Consider the following 13,325-nt stretch of genomic DNA (forward strand, 5'->3'; position numbering starts at 1 on the left):
CGCCGAAATTGAGCTGTAAAGTGAGCCAATTTCAATGCCTGGGCGCGACGACTGGGCACAAAATCGCTCCCAACGCCGAGTGCATCGCCGGCTCGCCCCAGGGAGCGATTTTTATGCGTCCTGGGGGACCAACGGCTGGAGATGCCCTTAGTCGCCGCCGGCGTGTCCATGGACCTGACCATGGATGGCGTCGGAGATAGATAGATAGATAGATAGGGCCCGGCCCGTTTGCCAGAGCGTTGCGTCGGGGCCTCGGGGAACTGTGTGTGTATGTATCCTGATGACAAGTGGGCCATACCATACCGTCGACCTCCTTCCATCTTGCTTCTCCTCCGTTCCCCTCCCCTCCTCTCCCCGGAAAACCCTAACCCCCTTCTTCCGTCATGGCCACCGACCGCGCAAGGGGGCGACGCTCCCGGCGACAGCCTGTGGTGCCCGTGCAACGCCTCCGCACCCCTATTACGGGACGAGCAAGTGGATCCACGAGTCTCCGCGACCTGCCGCCGCCCGTGCTCCCGCCTCCTGATTTGATGGACGCCTTCCGCTCGCTGCACCAGTATGACCATCGTCGCCACCGCTTCTTTCCTTTCTCTTTCGGTTTCTCATATTTGCGTAGGATTCATGCTGCACCGGTAGATGATTTCGTTTTGGGTCTCTCAGTTTCCGTAGAAATAATATATTTTATCTGGAACACACACACACACACACACACACACACAAGTCTCTGTATGCTTCATCAAGCAGATCCAGACTGCATTGATGTTGATTATTCATCTCCTAACAGCCTGCTTCTTTCACTCCAGCTCCGGGGAGGATGAGCAGCAAAAGCCGGCCACAGCATTGGAGGAATCGCCGTCATCATGGACCTGGCTTCCCTTGTTATCCAATTTGTTTCAGAAACAGCACAGCCAACTGCCGTATGGCCACTCAGCCTCCCCCTCTTGTTATATATCATCATGTTTAGTCCAAGTCAAATTGTTTCATTTGTCAATGGAGGCTTGTTGCTTGGATCGTTCATCGATGGAGGATTTGGGATAACAAGGGTTTCTGTACAGGATGGTTGGTTTGGTGTTGTTCATGTTTTTCCTCGCCAATAAAATTTTGCATCCAATTGGTTTTGAGCCGATGTTTGGCAAACCAATCACTAGACTTGCCAAATTTTGGCTTTCCCAATACCGTAGCGCAAAAGTTAGCAACAACTAACCTATCCAGCCCGCATTTCACACCGATTTCAGGCCTCTTATCGACCTTTTGCCATGATGATACCATGGATTATTCATTCACCACCTAAGATAATTTGGTTTTGCTCATCGAAACTGCTTGTTCCAATGCAGGTCTCAGGAGCATGTGGCTGAGTCTGCGTCCGGACAAACGCTGCAGCAGCTGGACGTCTCGTCATCAAACAACTTGGTTGATGTTACACCATTCAAGGGATTGTCCATCACTGCCACGTCCTCGTCCTCTCAGCGTGACACCATTTGGGTCCGATACCAGTGTGATTGGGGGCTCACATTTTACACCAGGATCGATCTTCATGGATATTTCCACACATATCCTCATGTGGGTGGGCCATTTCAGAGCTTAGAGCAAGTTAACAATGCCATTGATCGCTATCTTCATGACCGTCGGGATCCAATAATGTAAACTTTCTCAACTCTTTTCTTTGCGTGCACGCTTGCAATTGATAATATAGTCAAACAAGTTCCAATTAATGCTTTTTCCTTCTATGTTTTAAGCCCCAAAGGTGATTACAGTTTTTGCATAATTAATCAGGAGAAGAACGAATGAACCCTAGTTAGATTATAGAAAATTTGGTACTTTCATACATACAGAAGAAACAAAATGACGCACCAAACTGCCTTAATTTTTAAGTTCCTGTTCTGAGACCACTTCAAGTTAAGGAGACATTTTAACTATATTTGTGAGAGAGTTGCTGAAGTAGTGCGTCAAATTAATATAGATGCTATATGTGCTACCACTTTGTAATTTTGTATGTAGGTCTCTTTCGTTTTGGTCGATTAATGTCATGAGCTACGCCAGAAGACATGTGCGAGCTGTTTGATCCTTGTTAAACAATCCTGCATGCATACTATTTGTCCCTAATCCTATTTCCGGATGATAGCATTGAAACTATAGCCAGTACCTCTTTGTACACTCCACTGTTTGTGAAAGTAAAATATATTAACCATGAAGGAATCTCTGATCTAAACTAGGTGCGAGGAGCGACCTGAGTTCTATGAAGTGGGTAAGGCTAGTGTTGAGAGGGGTATACGGGACTCTCTTTTCTGGCCTGATGGCTCAAAGAAGATGTACGTGAAATCTGAGCCGGTTGATGAAAGCCGTTGCTGGATGCTCCAGCTGGTTCAAGCTTTGGTGGACAAGTATAACGAGGATCACAATCTTTTCAAGGTTTGCTCTTTGTCCTCCTTCCTGTCCTTACTCTTTATCATGCTACCTGTATTGCTTTGTGTTATACGACTGTCCTATTCGTTCATCTAACAACTAGTCGCTGATGGGATCCATTCTTCTTATCTCAGGATCTTGCGTTTGAAGTTAAAGATGTTGTGTGCTACGAAGTAATATATGAGGGCAACTGCCTCTACTACCATATTAATTTCACTACAAGGACCAAAGGAGCAAAGACCGCCGACAATCTATTCTTTTCTGAAGTCAAACGTATGCCAGGAGAAGACAAAAAATTGGTGGTCAGCTGTACCTGCATGGTTGATCCTTCTGATAACGGTATTTTGTACTCTCATCAAGTGTCGCTGAAATTTAGTTCAAACGTTTTTTTCTTTCAAACCGTATTTTTACTCTTATCATGGTTGACCTGTTTGTTTGTGCCTCGTGGGATTTTATTCTTGTAATATCTCAAAGTAGTTCATGCACATCCATGTGTAATATCTCAAACTAGTTTATTACCTTCAGTTAATCAGCTATCATTGTTTAAAGGTCATTATCTCCTCTCTTTATTTAAAGGTCTCCATGGTTGACCGTTTTGATAACGGTACTTTATACTCTTATCATGTGTTACTAAAATACAGTTTAAACGTTTATGTCTTTAGTGTATGATCTCTGAATTGACCTGTTTGTTTGTTTGTGCCTCGTGTCATCTTATCGATTATCCTTGAACTTTGCATTGTGATATCTCAAACAAGTTCATGCACATCCATGTGTATTATTACCTTCACTTAATCAGCTATCATTATTTAAAGGTCCTTATCTCCTCTCTTTCCTTAAACGAAGGTCAATGCTACGGCTGTGAAAGTAATATGAAGCACCCCAATGCTGATGCATATGCTGGTGGTCACTCAAAGGTTTGCAACTTGAAGGGAGAATGTCTTGGTCCTAATATAGCGGTCGCAGAGACTATGGATGACGTAAGTGTGATGTTTTTATTTCCTGGTAAGCTGGCGTTTGACATTTTCTGTTGCTGTGTTCGTTTTTAATTGAATGAACGTCTTTTACAGTGGAAGGCTGAGGAAGCGAGGGTAAGACAAATGTTCAAGGTAAAGACGCTTCATCTTGTGTGCTAGGTATATAATAACATGATGTTGGTTAGTTGGTTGATCAATTCCTGCTTGTGCATTTGTTTCCATCAGGGCCTTGACGATCCAACTGTTGTGGCGCGACTCATGGAACCACCCAAGTTGAACTTCGGAGCAACCAAGGCCACCGATGAGGAAGTAGAACGTTTTATGAATTCGATCATGGGACCATGCGATCCTAACCTTTGCACCACTTATGGCATCCTCGATGCTAGCGCCGTAGAAAGATTTAGAGTGGCGCTAATGTAAGACCAAGGATGCTGCCCGGAGTTATGTTGCACTTTCTTGTGGCTAGATGGTTCCTATCAGCAAACCGTTCGATACCAAGCTATTTTGTGTCGCCTGTAGAAGAAGCTGATCGAATGCTTATTTGGTTTGAAGATTGTTATATGTACGGCTTTTATTATGTGTGTATGGCAGTACTGGTTATGGCTGCTCGTCCTCGTATCCATTTTTTTTATCGACTGCTTGGGTATGTCAAATATAACATAAGAGCAATCTCCAATAGATGGTCTAAAATTTGGCGGTCCAAAACCAGAGATGTAAAATTTGGACCGTTAAAAAGTGCGTTTTGAAGCTCCGAAAAAAGCTCAACTCCAATAGATGGTCCAAATTGATGGTCCAAAAAAGCAACTCCAACAGATGGTTCAAAATGAAGATGTAAAATCGTCTTGATCGTCTTCTTAACCTCGGGACGTCGGCCGCCTTCGTCAAATCTGTCGCCATCAAGCTCTCCCCGAGCGCGCCATCCTCCCCGTGATGAGCTCCTCTCCCAATCCCCCTATTTTTCCCCTTCGATCGGTGTCGTTTGCCACCGCTCCCGTGCTCGTCCGTGGTCGCCATGGCCGGAGCCTGAGCTCCCCGGTATGTGCTCCTTTGCCGGCCAGCAGCGACAGAGGAGGGCAGCAGCCGACGCGAACACCACGAGCAGCGGCATAGGCACGCTGCACGGGCCAGCAGCGACGACAGCTCGGCTGGACAGGGTCAGTGCGGGGCGGCGGCGGGGCCGGGAGGCGGTGGCAACGGGGCGGGCCAGCAAGCAGCGGTGGGCGGCGGCCTAAGGACCCGGCGGAGGCCTACATGGGCAGCCAGACCGCCGGAGGCGCCGAATCCCACCGCGGCTGCCTCCTGATTCGGCGGCGCCCGGGCGGCTGCGAGATGGCTTCCGGCGAGGGAGGCGACGGGGGCGAGGGCGGCGCGACGATTTGGGGCGGTGGCGGCGACGGCGGCGGGGATTTGGGCGGTGGCGGTGGCGGATCCGCCCGACTGGTGTTCGGGCGGGTGGACAGGCGCGGCTGTGAAATGAAATGAAGTGGCGGTTGGGCGTTGGCAGGTGGTCACCGAATTTGGACCAGATGCATCTCGTGATGTAAATTTGCACCGCGAGATGTTGTATTTTACATCACGAGGAGGCCGCGGTCCAATTTTTTTACATATGAACCGTCTGTTGGAGTAGCGTTGCTTGCCCCAGACGGTTCAAAAGTTAGGTATTTTTACGTTTAAACTGTTTATTGGAGATGCTCTAACTGTGTCTGATCTATGCATGACGCGTTGAAGGAGAGAACACCGACCAGATGGACATATATACAACGACTCACCAAAACTTGATGTTTGCCCGTTTGGTTTTCAAGCAAAAAGAAGGCTTAAGACGAAAATCCAAATCTGAGCCCGAGCTCATCTGCACCTGCGCTCACCAAAAAAATTAAAATAAATACTAAAAAAATTCAAAAAATTCCAAAAAAAATTGGGATGGTGGACAATTTGATGCGTGAGGTGCGCCCCAATTTTCAAAACATTTGGACTTATGTGCAGCTCTCAGCAAAAAAGACAAATCGGAGGTCTGTAAAAATGTGTACTGTTCATATACTGTTTTGGTCTGATTTGTCTTTTTTGCTGAGAGCTGCACATAAGTCCAAATGTTTTAAAAATTGGGACGCACCTCACGCATCAAATTGTCCATCACCTCAATTTTTTTCGGAATTTTTTGAATTTTTCTGATTTTTTTACGAATTTTTTTTGAGCGGGTGCAGATGCACCCGGGCACCGAAACGCCGCACTCCCCTGACCTCTTTTTTTAAAACCGAGAAAGCGCTTGCTGCTTGATCTCTTTTGTGTCCAACTTCTGGCCATCAATGCCTATGATGCATAAATCGATAGCTAGCCCATCGAGATACGTTCGGCTAGAGGCGGACGTACACGTACACGCTGCAAACGTCGACCTTCAGTGCATGTGTTAATTACCTTGGTCTTTGACTGATTACAAGAGATAACTCTACTACAGATCTTAACATCTAGGAGGACATGCTCGTGCAAGGCTGAATGCATACGGTGGCTATTAGTACAAGCTGATCCCTGAGTGTAGCTGAATATGCATGCAACAACGTAACAGTCGATGCAAACCAAAGAAAACCGAGAAAAAATGCCACTTGCCAAACACCTCGGCAGTTTTATCAAAACTGAGAAAAACTATGGTTTTTAGAAACTAAAGTATTTATTGCCCATGTATTGAAATACTTAGATTTTGGAATACCATGGTTTTGAAAAAACGTTGTTGCCAAACTAGGCCTAAAATGTCAAGTCACACAGGAGACACACCAAACATTGTCGTTGTAATTTTAGCACAGTATAACCGAGGCTAAACCGAGCTCTCTCACGTCCTTAGCCATTTTGGCCGTCGGATTTCGGGTTTGGATCGTTTCTGGCCGTCCGATCTTTGTTTCAGCGCAGTTTATGGCGACCTGGGCCTCCTGTGCAGCTACTCCGGCGGAAAAATCCGACTACGCTGGTTGATTGGGCCTAGAGAGGGTAAGCACGGCCCACTGATACACCCAACCCTGTTCGTTTCACGCACCCGTCTCACAGCTACTTCGTTCTCGCAGCGCCTCCTCCCCCCGACGTCTCCTCTTCTTTCTGGCGACCTCGACCACCGCCGCCGCCGACCACGACCTCGAGCAGTGGATCTTACTCCTCCGTCCTCGACCTCGAGCGGCGGTAACCATCCTAAATCGCACACGTGCTCTTCACCGTTAAGAGAAATCCATCGACGTCCATCGTGCCTCGCGCGACCTAGGTATTTAGATGACGCGTCGTGTGCGTGGGGAGTGAGGGTGGGGGATTTGTGCGTCCGGGGTTGCGGAGGGGGTTCGATTCGGCAAGGCTGAGGCGTGGGGGCGAGCGGTCGGGCCACTGGACCTGCGCCCACATGCTGCAGGTTATGGCCGGCATCGACGGCGGTGGGGACGCACCGGCAGCGCGGCAGCCTGGGTTGACGCCCATGGAGCTCATCGAGCAGGTGTGTCTCTCTCTTTCTTCTCTGCTCTGATCTAACCACCCGTGGCAGCGGTTGGCTCCGCCTGTGTGCAGTGCGCTACTCTGTTTTTCTCTTGTTCCCGTGGGGATTGGTTACTTGGTTAGTCCTGTTGGTTCTGCGAGCGCGATTCATTCCTTGATCGCTGGGACGGCTGGGGATTCGGTTTCTAGAATCGATGGCCATGTTTACTGCACGATGTAGTAGGACATTGGTAATTTTTGTTTTCGAAGAACACAAATTTTCAGCATCAGTTGTGTTTCTGACTGGCTTAAAAAACATATGTACCTCTCTCTCTCTCTCTCTCTCTCTCTCTGCGATGATTCGGGCGTTTATTAAAAGTTTCAATGCTTCAGTCAGGTAGTACAAGTGTATGCAAAATATTTCAAGTGTGCTAATTAATGTAGTGGTATTGTGTCCCCCCTTACAGACGGTGATTACATGTGGAGTTCGGGAAGAGCAGCTGCAGCATCATCAGTACATGCCTGCTCATGTACTTGGAGCCTTGGAGGAGCAGAACGAAAATATTTCCAATGTCACGTTGGACATCTTGACAGCAGGCACTGATTTATCCGAGGCAGCAAGTCCACCAAGAAGGACGAAGACGGCAGCATCAGCGACGACGATGCGTACACTCTTTTTTATTTGTTAAGATGAGCTAGATTCCACCCAGTTTTGCTCACATGATTGACTCATTTTTATTTGTTGGATCATGATGCACTAAAAGATGTTCAAAATTGATGGCATGAACACTCTTCTATATTTAAATAGTTGAAATGAGGGATTTTCTACTATAGAGAATCCTGACAGCACAGTCATTAAGGATAATAAAACATGTTATTTAGCAATAATACATAGGCTTGCATAGTAATTAACTGGTCATTTGATTTGTTGATTACATCCACTTTATACAATTCATTCTGCAGAGGGAAAGCAGTACAATAAAGTCTTTTTTAGTACAGCAAAGCAACTCCTTAGTTCTTATCATGTCTACTCACTTGTGGAAATATTTTCTTATGTCATTGCATTTTAATCATTACATAACATTATTACGCCCTACGATCCAAAATACCTTTCATGGTTTTAGTTCCTCCTTTGTTATTTGCTCATCTTATTGTGGTGTTAATTGAGTGTACCATATAAACTTTACAGGTTACTGTAATCTTGTGAAGCAAAGGTAACTGCTTCTGTTGAGTTGTTACAGAATGTCCTATGGAGGAAATCAGCAACAAAGCATACACTATGTCGTAATTCAAATTTGCTTGCAAGATTTCCTAGGAAACCCGATCCCTGTAATTCCAGTGGGATAGATGATTAATTGAACACATATAACTTATAATGTGTGATTTTAAAATAATTGAAGGAGGTTTGGTGAAATTTTAAAAATTGTTGTGACTTATCAACTCTTGTGAAAAATAAGAACTACTCATGCATTATTTTCTAAAACAATATCCTGTCATGATTTAGACAATCTCATCTACCGCATTATTCCTTGGTTGCAGGTCAGTAAGGTCGTCTTACTTTGATCCCTGGGTTAATGATGTTACTTTCCTAGAAGGTAGATGGAGTTATGACATTAGGCGGTTGACTAGATGGTCACCAATTGTTGATTTGTGTGCCAGGGACCACGCCCGCATCTCTGCTCCAGTCAATCACATTGTGCTATGATGCGCACATCCTCAAGTCTGGGAAGCGACCCTGGTAACCCAATTACAAGCGCATTTTTTTAATCCTATCACATGCGCAATCTCATCAGTGGTTAATTTTCCATTATCTGGTTCAAGTGTTTATTGGTCAGCACTGATAATTGGGTTCTTATAAATAAACATATTTGATGATGTCTTCTTGAATCGATCAGCCTCCCTAGATGAAATCAATAAACTGGAGTACTTGAATCTATCTGCCACTTAGCCCTTGAAACCAGTACGACTACTAGCCAAATACACTCAAATCATAGATCTCTCTACAATCTACTGTAACTATCTCACATGATATAGTACTAAAAGACAAAGTTTTTCAATTTTTTTACTAAATACTATCAGTTCTTAAAACTCAAATCATCCTATTGTTGCAAAGTTGTGGGGTATATGTGATAGCTTATGGTTGTTCGAAAAACTAAGACCATGATCTATCCTAAATGTGAGATTTCATTGTGAATTAGTTGGTAGGATTAATTCTTTTGTTCTGCTGCAGCTCACTCTTAAATAATGGCAATTAGTGTCCAGAGCCCTTCGCTGTCAACAAACTGGATGTAGACACTCAGGTGGAAGCATCCGCTCAGCCCCAAATTGATATTCTCTTTAATGATTCTCGGTATGTATTTATATCAGCCAGAACATCTTATATGGGTTTCTTCTCATGATATTTGTGTCACATCCCTAGCTTCTGGCATTGCTCTAGGCTAGCTTCATGTGTGCATCATGTCTATATTTTTGAAACTTGAATTGAGGAATATTGGAAGCCTCAAAATCCTAAATAAAAGAGGGGCAAAAACCCTAGAAATCTCATTCATTGCTCCAAAAGGCTCTTCTTAAATGTTTGATAATTTAACCCGAGAGATGGTCCTATGTCTCATTCCGTGAGTTGTTCGATCTTCAAGAAGATCGACCCTTCTAGAGTCTCCTTCCCTCCATGTCATGTTGGCAGGATTTCTCAAAACAAGACATCAAGACAATGATGGTGAATGAATCAACGTTCAACTGAAGTGCACCCTGGATCGTGAAGATTGTACTAGTTTGCGTTTCCCCTTCATCCTACCCTACGCTTGAATCTCGAGATGAGATTCTTGTTTAGTGGGGGTGAGTTGTCACATCCCTAGCTTCTGGCATTGCTCTAGCCTAGCTTCATGTGTGCATCATGTCTATATTTTTGAAACTTGAATTGAGGAATATTGGAAGCCTCAAAACCCTAAATAAAAGAGGGGCAAAAACCCTAGAAATCTCATTCATTGCTCCAAAAGGCTCTTCTTAAATGTTTGATAATTTTTGGTAAGGGTTCTGGTCCCAACCAAAATATTGAACATTTTTAAGGATTTATTTTTGGGACTTTGAATTTAAATCATTAGCTATTTGAATTTGAATTATATTCATATAATTAGAATATAATTTCAAATACCCCTGAAATATTTTATGAGCTTTTGGAAAAGTCCATCTAGCCAAATAAAATTATTCAGAGGAGTTTTTGGCATTGTTTGAATTTGTTTAAAATTCAAAACAGTGGCAAAACGAAATTAAATAAAACAAAACAGAAGAAAAAAATAAAAGAGAGAGAGAGGACTTACCTGGCCTCACCCTGCAGCCCACCAGAACCGGCCCAGCCGGCCCAGCCCGCCACCGCTACTCCCCCCCTGTCGTCTTCCTCTTGCCAGTGGGAGCAGCTGCGTGCTCGCACGCGCGCGGCCGAGGAGGCCACCTCCTCCCTGCCTGGCTGCCTCCTCCTTCCCTGGTCCCTCCCGCGACGCCACGCAGCCCCGACCCCCTCTCACTTCTCCCTCGCTCTCTGGACCTCCCTCCCCTCGCTCCTCTGTTTCCCCTCCCGCGACCGAACGGAGCCGCCGCCACCGACGAGAGCCACCGTGGCTACCGGCCACCCCACGGCTCACCGACGCCCCAGGAAGCTCCGCCGGTCCTCCCTCTACCTCCTCAACGAGCCACGAGGCCCCGGACGTGCCACAACACCGCCCTCGATGCCTTCTTCAACCTCGGGACCGCCGGCCATCTTCGTCAAATTCGCCGGCTCCGGACCGTCCCCGACCTCGCCGAGCGTCCCCTCGTCATCGCCGTGAGTCACTGACCCTCTCCCCTAACTCAGCATGCTCCCCTCCGTGCCGTAGCGCCGTTCCCCACGAGCACCGAAGCCACCGTCCGCCATTGCTGCTGCACGCATAGCCTCCGTGCTCCCCTGGCCTCACTGAGCTGCTCTTAGTGCTCCCCATGTCTAGCAGGTGCTGCCCAGCCTCTCCATTTGCTCACTGATGCACCGTAGCGACGCGCCCGAGCACCACCGAACACCATCGCCGCCAAAGCTCGTCGCCGGCATGAGTTCCGGCGACCCCACGACCTCCCACTCGGTCCTCTGGATGCGCGGGAGCAAGGGCCATCCCCTGGTGCCCTCAGCGCGCCAAACTGACGCCTCTAGCGCAAGTCCGGCGTGCCCCGCCGTGTTCTGTGGTCGCCGTCGGCTGGTCTCCGGCGTGCTGACGTGGCGTCGTCGTTAGGGCTAATGACCCTGCTAACTAACCCTGTGACACTGACAGCGGGCCCCGTAGCGGGTCAAAGCCCGAGTCAACGCGGGATTAGCCCCTGTGTCACTGACGTGTGGACCCCACACGTCAGGTTTGACCCGAGCCGGCCCCTGTTGACTTGCTGACGTCATGCCAACGTCATGCTGACGCAGTAATGTTTTCTGGATTTAATTTAATTCTGAAATTCCAGAAAATGAATATAAACTTCTAAAATTCATAGAAAATTAACCGTAACTCCAAATTAAATAATTTATATATGAAAAATTATCAGAAAAATTCAAGGAATCCATCTGTACCATTTTCATGCATGTTAGAACAACTTATAGCTGCTGTTTAGCACAAATCAAATAAAGGGCATTTAAATAATCACATATGGAGTTTGAATTTGAATCTTGTATTCAAACCAACTTCATTTAATCTGTTGCTAGTTGCATTGGCTCAAAACACATTCATTTTGCCATGTCATGATCATGCATCATATTGTGCATTGCATTGATTGTGTTCCCTTCTGTGTTGCCGGTATTTGTCCCCTCTCGATAGACGTGATACCGATGATGTGATTGTTGACACTGATGAAGACTCAATGTTATCTTCAAAAGTGCCAGGCAAGCAAAACCCCCTTGTTCATTCCGATACAATCCTACTCTCTCGCTCCTGCTCTCTTTTACTGCATTAGGACAACACCGATTCATCTGTTACTTGCTGCGGTAGCTGAACCCCTTTGTCCTTTGCATGACCTGTCATTGCCACAGTAAATAGATGAAACCCACTAGCATGAGTAGGAGTTGTTTGAGCCCTGATGTGCCTACTCATTCATGTTTGTTTGTCATGCCTGCTATTGCTTAGAGTTGAGTCAGGTCTGATTCATCGGGGATGAATCAGAGGCGTGTGAACCTGTCCTACTGTGTGTGAGCTAAGTGTGTGAACACGATTTGGTAAAGGTAGCGGTGAGAGGCCATGTAGGAGTACATGGTGGGTTGTCTCATTGCAGCCGTCCTCAGGAACTGAGTTCTGTGTTTGTGATCCATGATTCAGCTACTACCACGCATTGGGCCCGAAACCAATGGACCCTCTCGGCTTCTTGATCACCCTTGTCCTCTGTCCAGGAGTTGCAAGTAGTTTCTGGTGTTTGTAGTATGCTGGAGGTCGTGGGCAGCGCTGACCGTAGGGGTGGGCTGTGATGCGGTAGGCACGTGGCACGGTGTACCGGGCGCCCGTTTGGTGTCTCGGGAACCCTGTTCACATCGTTTGGGGCTGTGAGCGAAACTCCGGCCGGATCTCCTCATGGATGGAACCCGAATAGGCGATAAACCTGGACTAGAGACTTAGGTGATTAGGTAGGTCGTGGCCGACACCCACGTTGGGCTTCCGCTTGAAGGTTGCCGAGTACATGTCGTGTAAACGGCGGTAAGTGGTGAGAGCGTGTGTGAAGAAGTACACCCCTGCAGGGTTAACCTAATCTATTCGAATAGCCGTGTCCGCGGAAAAGGACTTCTGGGTTGCTTATATCAGTTCATAGACAAGTGAAAGTGGATACTCTAAAATACGCAAGATAAGCGTGAGTGCTATGGATGGCGTTCTCGTAGGGAGACGGGAGCGGATCCATAGTGGTGTATTGATATGGTGAATATGTGGACTCGTGTGCGCCACCTCAAAAAAGTTACTCGCAGTCGTAGTTCAGGATAGCCACCGAGTCAAAGCTGGCTTGCTGCAGTTAAACCCCACCATCCCTTTGTTGATAATGATGCATATGTAGATAGTTCTGATGTAAGTCTTGCTGGGTACATTTGTACTCACGTTTGCCTATTTTATGTTTTTGCAGAGAGACTTCAGTCTCACTAGTATTTCCGCGTGGTCTTCGACGTTTAGCTTGTTACCTCAGCTACGATCTTGTGCCTCGGCAGGATTTGGTAGATAGTCAGGCTTCTCAGCCTTTTTCATTTATAGATGTCTGTACTCAGACATGATAGCTTCCGCTTGTGCTTGATTTGTATGCTCTGAATGTTGGGTCATGAGACCCATGTTTGTAATATCTCGCTCCTCGGAGCCTATTGAATAGATTACTTGAGTCATAGAGTCATGTTGTGATGCCATGTTGTATTTGCACATATCGAGCATATTGTGTGTATGTTATTGAAATGCTTGGTATGTGTGGGATCTGACCATCTAGTTGTTTATCTTTAGTAGCCTCTCTTACGGGGAAATGTCTCCTAGTGTTTCCACCGAG

General features: G+C 46.5%; 2 protein-coding genes across 4 annotated transcripts; both read left to right on the forward strand.

Annotated features, from left to right (window-relative positions):
- The first annotated feature begins 281 nt into the window (after window positions 1–281).
- Window positions 282–3,985, forward strand: LOC123062725 (uncharacterized). Its single transcript, XM_044486362.1, has 8 exons — window positions 282–556; window positions 804–917; window positions 1,335–1,640; window positions 2,214–2,409; window positions 2,538–2,742; window positions 3,247–3,380; window positions 3,471–3,509; window positions 3,603–3,985. The coding sequence occupies exons 1-8, from the start codon at window positions 384–386 to the stop codon at window positions 3,795–3,797; spliced, it is 1,362 nt and encodes a 453-aa protein (XP_044342297.1). The 5' UTR covers window positions 282–383; the 3' UTR covers window positions 3,798–3,985.
- Window positions 3,986–6,398: 2,413 nt separating this feature from the next.
- On the forward strand, window positions 6,399–11,698 carry LOC123062726 (uncharacterized). Of its 3 annotated transcripts, XR_006429841.1 has the most exons (5): window positions 6,401–6,840; window positions 7,286–7,484; window positions 8,358–8,556; window positions 9,049–9,168; window positions 11,639–11,698. XR_006429841.1 is itself a non-coding variant. In XM_044486363.1 (2 exons), exons 1-2 carry the CDS (start codon window positions 6,751–6,753, stop codon window positions 7,505–7,507), a joined length of 312 nt encoding a protein of 103 aa, XP_044342298.1. In that variant the 5' UTR covers window positions 6,399–6,750; the 3' UTR covers window positions 7,508–7,792. The 3 variants fall into 3 exon arrangements, 1 of the variants encoding a protein (XP_044342298.1); XR_006429840.1 differs by having other exon boundaries at window positions 6,401–6,539; window positions 7,286–8,556; XM_044486363.1 differs by lacking the exons at window positions 8,358–8,556; window positions 9,049–9,168; window positions 11,639–11,698 and having other exon boundaries at window positions 6,399–6,840; window positions 7,286–7,792.
- Window positions 11,699–13,325: the final 1,627 nt, after the last annotated feature.

This window comes from Triticum aestivum, chromosome 3A (genome assembly GCF_018294505.1).
Source record: "Triticum aestivum cultivar Chinese Spring chromosome 3A, IWGSC CS RefSeq v2.1, whole genome shotgun sequence".
In the NCBI taxonomy this organism is placed as follows: domain Eukaryota; kingdom Viridiplantae; phylum Streptophyta; class Magnoliopsida; order Poales; family Poaceae; genus Triticum; species Triticum aestivum.

What these genes read in the sequence shown, in the direction of transcription:
- LOC123062725 (XM_044486362.1), top strand. Translation starts at nt 384, where the DNA reads ATGGCCACCGACCGCGCAAGGGGGCGACGCTCCCGGCGACAGCCTGTG. An exon ending in GCCTTCCGCTCGCTGCACCA is followed by an intron (nt 557 to 803) that starts GTATGACCATCG and finishes CTTTCACTCCAG; the next exon opens with CTCCGGGGAGGATGAGCAGC. An exon ending in AAACAGCACAGCCAACTGCC is followed by an intron (nt 918 to 1,334) that starts GTATGGCCACTC and finishes GTTCCAATGCAG; the next exon opens with GTCTCAGGAGCATGTGGCTG.
- LOC123062726 (XM_044486363.1), top strand. Translation starts at nt 6,751, where the DNA reads ATGCTGCAGGTTATGGCCGGCATCGACGGCGGTGGGGACGCACCGGCA. An exon ending in CCATGGAGCTCATCGAGCAG is followed by an intron (nt 6,841 to 7,285) that starts GTGTGTCTCTCT and finishes CCCCCCTTACAG; the next exon opens with ACGGTGATTACATGTGGAGT.